General features: G+C 40.7%; 1 protein-coding gene across 1 annotated transcript in view; it reads right to left on the minus strand.

The window, feature by feature from the left end:
- The window catches only part of AHR (aryl hydrocarbon receptor), a 61,492-nt gene extending 53,655 nt beyond the window's left edge, over positions 1 to 7,837 (minus strand). The window contains exon 1 of the mRNA XM_074150758.1: positions 7,782 to 7,837. Within this exon, the coding sequence (XP_074006859.1) occupies positions 7,782 to 7,837 (56 nt within the window). The remainder of the gene's footprint in view (positions 1 to 7,781) is intronic.
- Between the last annotated feature and the right edge of the window lie 335 nt (positions 7,838 to 8,172).

The raw sequence follows: 8,172 nt of genomic DNA on the forward strand, positions 1-8,172 counted from the left end.
ACAAGCAAAATGTTTTTACGAAGTATTTCTGTTTTCCATTGGGAAAAAAATTTAATAAATATCTAAGACGGTTTAACACCCCCCTCCAACACACATGCTGTTAAATGAAGCGGTTCAAGCTACAATGGCTATTTGAACAGGTAATGAACACTTGAAACCTCTGAGATTCAATGGTTTTTATAAAAAGCCTCCTACACTTTCACTCAAATGTCACTTGAATTCTTCCAAATGTTAATATTACAAATAAGTCAATAACTTTTAGTAATATTTGTGTAGAAATGCATTTGACAGTACAATTTTTCGCTTCAATTACAAGTTTTCACAGGTGTCCTTAATTTTTGTCAACATTTGGAAGAGGCTTTTGTCAATTGAATACAACAAAAGTTTTAGTAACTTGTTAGACAACGAAGCATCCCAAACTGCACAAGAAAATGAGACAGAGCTCAGTCAGCAGGTAAAACCTTGGTGCCAAACACTAGAACACCACACTCATCCTTGAAGTCACCTCTCAGCTGAAGGCATTTCATGTGAGTACAACATAACACAGGCATGGCTTTGTACCTTACAAAGCACAATTTTAAAAGCTTTCTGTTATGAGTTACATAATGAAGTTTTTGCAAAAATCCACCCTGAGCTCCAATTCCAGATACTTGGATACTCACACCTTCCCATGTACGCAGAAATCTCGGAACAGGTTTAAACCCCTACTCATTTGAATTATAATTAGTCATTACAAGCCAATACTGAAACCAAATAATTTATCTGCACAAGCCATAGTAGATTTTACGATATTTATTAAACAGTTCTCTAATTAAAGAGTGATTCATTCCCACTTTTCCAGTATTGCAGTTCTGCAGCAATTATCAATTTGTGCTGCTCTCATAGGAACGTTGGTTCTGCAGGATGTATCGCTCCCCAAAAATACTGAGCATAAAGACTTTTAGCAGTTAATTTCTTCAGTATTTCATTGAGTCTGCTTGCAAGCCTCATCCTTACATCAATTTTACGATGAGAAACTGCAAAAGCTCCAACAGTTAGTTTTGCCACTGCTGAAAGTAAACCATACTGAAAAATAATTTCATTTTGTATTTCCAGTCAAAGAAGTAGTGATAGAGTACACATCCCTACTTTTAGCTTGTTTTTATTCTGTATTTCAGTTACGCTTCTTGTTAGTTTAAATTCAAGCCTTTCTTTTCACAGGCATTGCTTATTCAAGTGTCACTTGCCAAAGGCTTGCACTTAAGTCTGGCTGCGTGTTCCCTACCACAACGGCTGCCCTTTTGCACATTAGAGGAGGCTCCTTATGCGGAGCCTGGGAACGTGAAGATGCCGTAATACAAAGTGTTGTTAACACACAGAAATATAATATATCAGCAGCAACTACTTACTCCCCAGACGGATAAAGTTAAGCTTGCTGCGGGGTAAAGATTATCTAGGACACAGTTCGAGTAGAGCTTTATCCTAAAAACATTGGAAAAGTGGGAAAAACAGGTCAGGAAACATGAAAATTCTCTCTTGAAAAAAAACATAGGTTCATCATCGACCGCAGTGGATGACAAACTAAATATTTGGTTAGATATGTGCTTCCATCACAGACCCTGACTGAGACCTGCAGCTCAGCCTATCCCCAAGTGAGTATTAAACTTAAAATAATTTAGTACAACTTTCTTCACATTCTCTTATTCTAGCAGAATATTCATTTGTACAAGCCATTTGATTAACACAATTTAAATATAACCCTAACAAAATAAAGTTCAAAAATCACCAAACATTACAAGTAACATTAAAAGCTACTTCATAAATATTTTTATGCATTCAACTGCCATAAATGTAGAGACAGAATAATAAATTCCAAACTTTAAGCAGATAACAGGCATATAACAATCAGTGAACAGCTCACTACTATCGAATCAAACAGGTCTGCTTCCAAAAAGCAGAGGTCCTCATGGAAACCATTCAAAACGCACAATATTTTCCAAGTAAATCGGCACTAAATACCAACTTTTCCATTTTCACAACTATCCTGCGCTTTGCTTCAAACTTCTATAAGCACTTCAACAACATAGTTGAAACTATATGCAACTGCACAGGTACCTCATCAAGTTGTTAGACCTAATTGTTTTTGCTTTACTTACTAATGATTTCTCTTTCTTATTACCAACTAGTTCAAAGCATAAGGTTTTTCTAATGTAGCGTACAACATTTCTGAATATTGTTACTGGCACTCACAGCATAAATCTCACCATATTCCCCCACTCCAAACCAAGAACTGATTTTCCCAAATCTTCCCTATTGTCACCCAACTAAAATCCGTTATATAAAAATGGATCCCTTAGTGACGAAGGGAATAAGGGCGGAAATGCCAGGGGTATAAGTAGGAAGCTAAACCTTTTTCCATCCACTTATGTAAACCCTCGCTGCTAAAGACAGCCCTACCTGTGTTGTAGAAAACTACCTTCAAGGAATACTACATGCTATGTCAAGATTAAAGCCACACATGTGTGTTATTTAAAAGGAAGAAAAAAAAAAAAAAGACTAAAGGTGGGAATGGATTTAATGGATTTTAAGCTGATCTTTCAGTTCTTGATCTTTTACCTTTCACAGGAAATTTGAATTCCCTAATCAAAGGCCAGAGGTCTCTGTACACTCAGTGTCTCCGAACTGAGCTACAATCCTTATCATCCAACAGCTGCAAGACAAGCAAGCACTCTTAATTCTTGTTTTAACAATTCTAAAGGATTTACCATCATAACATTAGCTGACTACTATTCTCACAGGTCTGCTACAGGCTACTTAATCAGAAGCTCTCATAACCATACCTACCATGTGCGCCTTCACAGACATTAACAACCCCAAATTATTAAAAAGAAAGTGCACAAGTACCTGAGTCTTAATTAGTATCAAGAGGCCAAAATAAGTTTCAATATTTAAATGCTAATTAGTATTTTTTAAAGGGAAATTGAAGCAGTTCTTTGAGAAAATGAAAAGAAAGCACAAATTTATTTTGTTCATAATATGACAACAAAAACTTTGAAGAGAGGGAAAAAAATCCAGCAACCAAGCATTGAAAAGCATGATACCTTATTAACAAGATTGAAGTGTGACATGAAATCAGGAAATAAAAGAATGTGCAAGAAGAGCACTAAAGATGCAGTGGCATTTTAAAATTTTAATTTTGTTAAAAAAACTAATTAAAAGCTATCAGAACTGTGTTATTGCTTGGGAAAAAGGGACATAAGGAAGTTTTACATGTGACCTGGCTAATGGATTTAATCTTTTCAGCTACATATATTTTTCATATCATATTTAATAGTACATGCAATAACATATATTATTCTTATGTATATTAATTCAGTGTAGGTCAGATGTATAAAATGCATCAGTTACCACTAAGCACGTATTACAATAGGTGACATGCTCCAAAATTCTCTATTTACTTTAGCAACTGAAAAATACTTCTAAGCATTTACTCTTCTGTTTCCCACACCAAAATTACAATTACTGAAAATTCAGCTGACAATTCTTTTGGAAGCAACAGACTATTGACTTCTTTGATCAAAAGTTGTTGTCAACCTATCTTGAATGGGCAAGAGATCCTTTCCAGTGGCTCCTTCAGCAGGCAATGAAACCAGAAAAGATTTAGGCTGCTGAAGGAATAAAGTCGTTTTTACTAAAAAATCTCAGCCAGCGGTGTGCTACTCGTCTGCTGTTGGGCAACAGTTTGTCCTCCAGCAATAAGCAGAGTTTTAGCTGGCTTATGGTGTTTTGCTATACGAAGGACTCCGCAGGAGTGACAGAGACAGCCAGAACACCAACCAAAAATGAAAGCTTCACACTCAGTTTTAATTTAATATTTCATTACTGTTTAAGATGACAAGCCAAGGCCATTTGGAAAGAAAGAAAAAAAAAAAACCCACACCAATGTTCCTAACTACTGACCATGTTATCTACATTCGTGTGCCCCTATTTGCTGCTGATTCTCTTTTTAGAAAGTTTACTTTTGCAAGAAGCATTGACCAAAACCCAACCAACAGAAAAAAACCACAAACCTTCTTTTTAAGTTGCAGCCTACGTGTAACATACAGGTACCCCAAGACTGGCAAAGCTATCATTTATATATAATAAATTTATTCTACGTATAACAGAAGCCTTACTGCCTCCATTTCAAATAAGAGGTGCAAACTGCTGCTTGTAGCAGATAATGCTTTACACAGAAGAATCTTTTAATGACGATTTTTCTTTTCTGATAAACTTCCATTTTGAAAGCTTGTTCTGGTGCTTTTTGTTTGTTTGCCTTTAAAGAAACCATAAATAGTTTCATTTTTAAAATTAAAATATTTCTACACCGCTTTTTGAAGTTAACATATCTACTCATAATTAAGGATCAACTAGTCAAATGTATTACTCTGGAGTATTTAATATCATAAATACCTTTAAGCTAACAGAACAAAGCCATATCATAACTTCTTATTTAGTCTGCTAAAGAAACACGTCATTATGGTTTTTGTGCCTGTATAGTATGGTGCAAACATTCACATCTCCTCCCCCCATTCCTTGTCTATAACATTTATACAGTTACAGAAAACAATTCCTATCCAAACACTGAAATAAACAAAACCAAGGAAAATCAGTAGTAGGCAGAAAAAAAAATGTAAAAACTACAAGGTGGAGCTACATTTATATAATATCCTTCACCTAATGTTAGAATCTATCTATAGTAAAACCCACTTCCATAAAATTTGCATTTTATCCTTCCTACTCCAATACCAGTATATTAATTCAGCAGTTAATCACTGGAGAAAAGGAATTCAAGACTTTAAAAAAAAAAAAAAAGAAAAAATAAGAAAAAGCAGGGGCCACCTATTGCTCCCCAAGTTCCAGTGGGGAGCGAGTGAAACACCCCACAGACGTGCTGCCACCAGGGGGACTCGCAGTGTTCAAACATTAAACGAGGAGGAAATTTAAAGGCTCCAAGGTTTTAAGAGTGATTTCTGTAGCATATTACATGCAATTGGAGTACACATGGTTTAGTGGGCTTTTTTTTTTTTTTTTTTTCAGATGACAAGATAGCAAGATGAACTGCAGAAACAGTTGCCTATTAAGTTTCCTCATGGTCGCTTCTCTTTTTCAGCTGGGATACTGTATTTCTCTACGGAATCAAAAAAGCACATTTCAACACTCAGCAGTATCAGGCAATAGCCCGAGATTCCCTCTCAAATTCAGTTCTTTACTTGGCACATAATAAAAATAGGGAGTTGCACAGGGGAAGTTTCTTAAACTAATTTTGAGTTACCACCATGGCTTTAACGAGTTATTTGCACCTGAAGCAAGAAGTATTTCTTCTACTTCATTTTTTTTTCCCCGTGGCAAATATGGTGTTATATGAATAGATTCTTCCATTTCTATAAACTAGCTGCTTATTGCCACAGGTAACCAATTATCATGCTCCATTCAGAGTTATATATATGACAAAACATTAGAACTATCTTCAAAAACATTAGAACTATCTTCAGAAACAATCTCTTCTATAAAAGATACTAGCCCCAACAATGTGTCACATCTTCCTTTTTTTCTTTCTTCCCCCCGAAGAGCTATAAATTCTACTTGGGGGAGGAAATACCAACTTCAAACGGATTAAAATCACGGTAGTGTCAAACCATAAGACAAGAAAACACAACACTGGAACTGTTCATAAAGTTTGAAATCTTTATTAACCAGCAGGAAGTATATCTTCCCTCTCTTCCCCCAATCAGTTACAAAAGCTTACTGCCTCTCTCACTTTTTTTTTGGCCTAAAGGTACGGTCTGTAATTAGTTATGTGAGAAACCAGAGCCCTCTGATCCACTAGCAATATTCTGTAAGGTTGGTCTAACAGGAGAAGCAACGCAAGAACGTAGCCATCACGAGGAGAAAAAACACACAAGCAAGATAGATTTGTTTTTCATAAAAGTAATTTCTAGTAACCCAAGGAAGGTGGGTTAATAATCAGCCTCCACCTCAGTTTACAGGTGAGCAAACTATTGTAACATGAATACTTTTATTTTAAGAAGAAACACTGACTTCTTCCTTCAGTCCTAAAGGGCAAAGTCCCTCAATAGATTAATGGTTCCCATTAATAATAGAAAAAGGCTTCAAGCTCAACTAATCAGAGAAGCTCAGCCAACTTACATAAAGAGGAGATACATGGAAAAGGATTACTTACTTAGATACTATAGTAACGTAAAAGAGAAGATTTCACATCCTCTAATCAAGACTAACCAGAATTTAGTAGTATGCCAGACATTAACTGATCTTACCAGAAAGGCAGAACACTTCACCCTTTCACAACCAGAACTTAAGATTTGCCTTTAGCAATTAACAGTCCACAAACACCACCAATACATTTTTTATCTTCAGTAAAAGCCCACTAATTTCATTCTTATAATCCAGATCTACAGCGTGAATTCAATTCAGTACCTCTACATTTTTGTTTGGAAATGAATGGTCAGAAAAGCAAACACTGCTATTTTCATAATGAATGCATCTTCCAGCAAGGGATTTATTTTTTTTAAACGCATCTTTAGACTTCCTGTGTTAATTCATAGGGTGAAACCCCAGCTATGCACATGCATTCATTCTAACAACTCCAACCTTAAAGAAACAAGCACTCAAGCTAATTCCCCTGCCCCCAAGACAGTTGTCTGCTATAAATCTAAAAACATATCATTCACAATAGAATTCCATTAAATATTTGTCATTCTCTCCTTTAATGCTTTTGTAGTCTTGGCAGTTATTTCAAATCTACAGAAGTACCCCGCAGAAACGCACTGGGATTTTTTGAGCTTTGCATCGCAATTAGCTTATTTTTTTTGCAACTCGGTGGTTTAGCTTTGCTACTTTTTCTGACCTATACGTTCTCGACTTTCAGTCGAAAGTGCAAGTTAAGCATCTCCTCCAGCCTGAAAAATCGCTCTCATGAGACCAGCCTTCTAGCAGAGCATGCAAAGCCTCGGAGTCAAACCTACAGCAGGTGCATAATATGAAATTACTCAGGTACTACGCTGTTCCCAGAGTTTCAAAAAAAGGAATTAATAAACAGAAAGCCACCATACGGCCAGACTTTTTTTTCCTTGTTTGTCTGTTTGTTTCCCCCTCTTTCGACCGGTCTGCAGCCCTTAGGTTTGTTTGGAGCCGAACAAATGAAAACATCTAATGTAATACCGGGGGGTTAAAGCTGGTGCAGCCCTCCCGGATTGGCTAAAAATAACCCTAAACGGCGGGGAATCGGCCGAGCCTTTCCCGGCTCCCACCCCGGGCTCCCCGCAGAGACACCTGAGCCGCCGGCAGCCGCCGTGCGGAGCGGCGCGGAGGGGAGCGCAGGGGCGCGGTAGCCATCGCTCGGGGGCCCGCCCGGGGACGGCGCGGCACCCACCGGCGGCACCCACCGGCCGGACCCGCAGCCCGGCGGGGCGAGCGCAGCCGCCGCTCGGGAGCCGTCACCTCAGATGCCTCCCAATGTAGGTCAGCCGGCTGCGCCGCGCCGCCGGCACCGCTCCCTCCTTCCACCGCCCCGACCCTCCTCGCTTTCTCTTTTTTTTTAATGAAAAAAAAAAAAAAAGGCAATAAAACCCCCGCCGGCACCTTCCAGGCACCCCCTCTCCCGGGCGCCCCTGCACCGCGCCGCGCCACCGGCCGCCCCCAGCGGGCCTCCCCGGCGCGGTGCGCGGCAGGACGGCCAGCCGCCGGGGGAGCCGGTCCCTCCTTCCCTCCCCGCCTCTCTCCCCTCCCGCCCCGCCGCTTACATTTTCTGCACAGGTTTCCGCCGCTTGCGACTGGCGTAGGTGACATTGGGGTTCATCCTGCCGCGGCTCCAGCGCCTCGCGCCGCAGCCGGCCGGGGGACGACGCCGCCGCCCTCCTGCCCGCCTTGGCCCCGGCTGTCGGGAGGGGGCGAGCCCCACCGGCGCCGCAGCCCTCGCCTCGCCTCCCTTCGCCCGCCGGCCCCGGCCCTGCTGCCCGCAGCGCGCTGGGTCGCTAGCAGCGGCGGTGGCGCCTTCCCCGGCCGGGCGAGGACGGGAGGCGGAGGCGCTACGGGGCGGGGATCCCAGGTGATCGGCGGCGGCTACACCCACTCACCGCCCCCGCAGGGCACAGGTGTGGGGGCGGCCGGGGCTTTCCAGCGCCGTTCGCCCCG

This window comes from Numenius arquata, chromosome 7 (assembly GCF_964106895.1).
Source record: "Numenius arquata chromosome 7, bNumArq3.hap1.1, whole genome shotgun sequence".
NCBI classification, from domain to species: Eukaryota; Metazoa; Chordata; class Aves; order Charadriiformes; family Scolopacidae; genus Numenius; species Numenius arquata.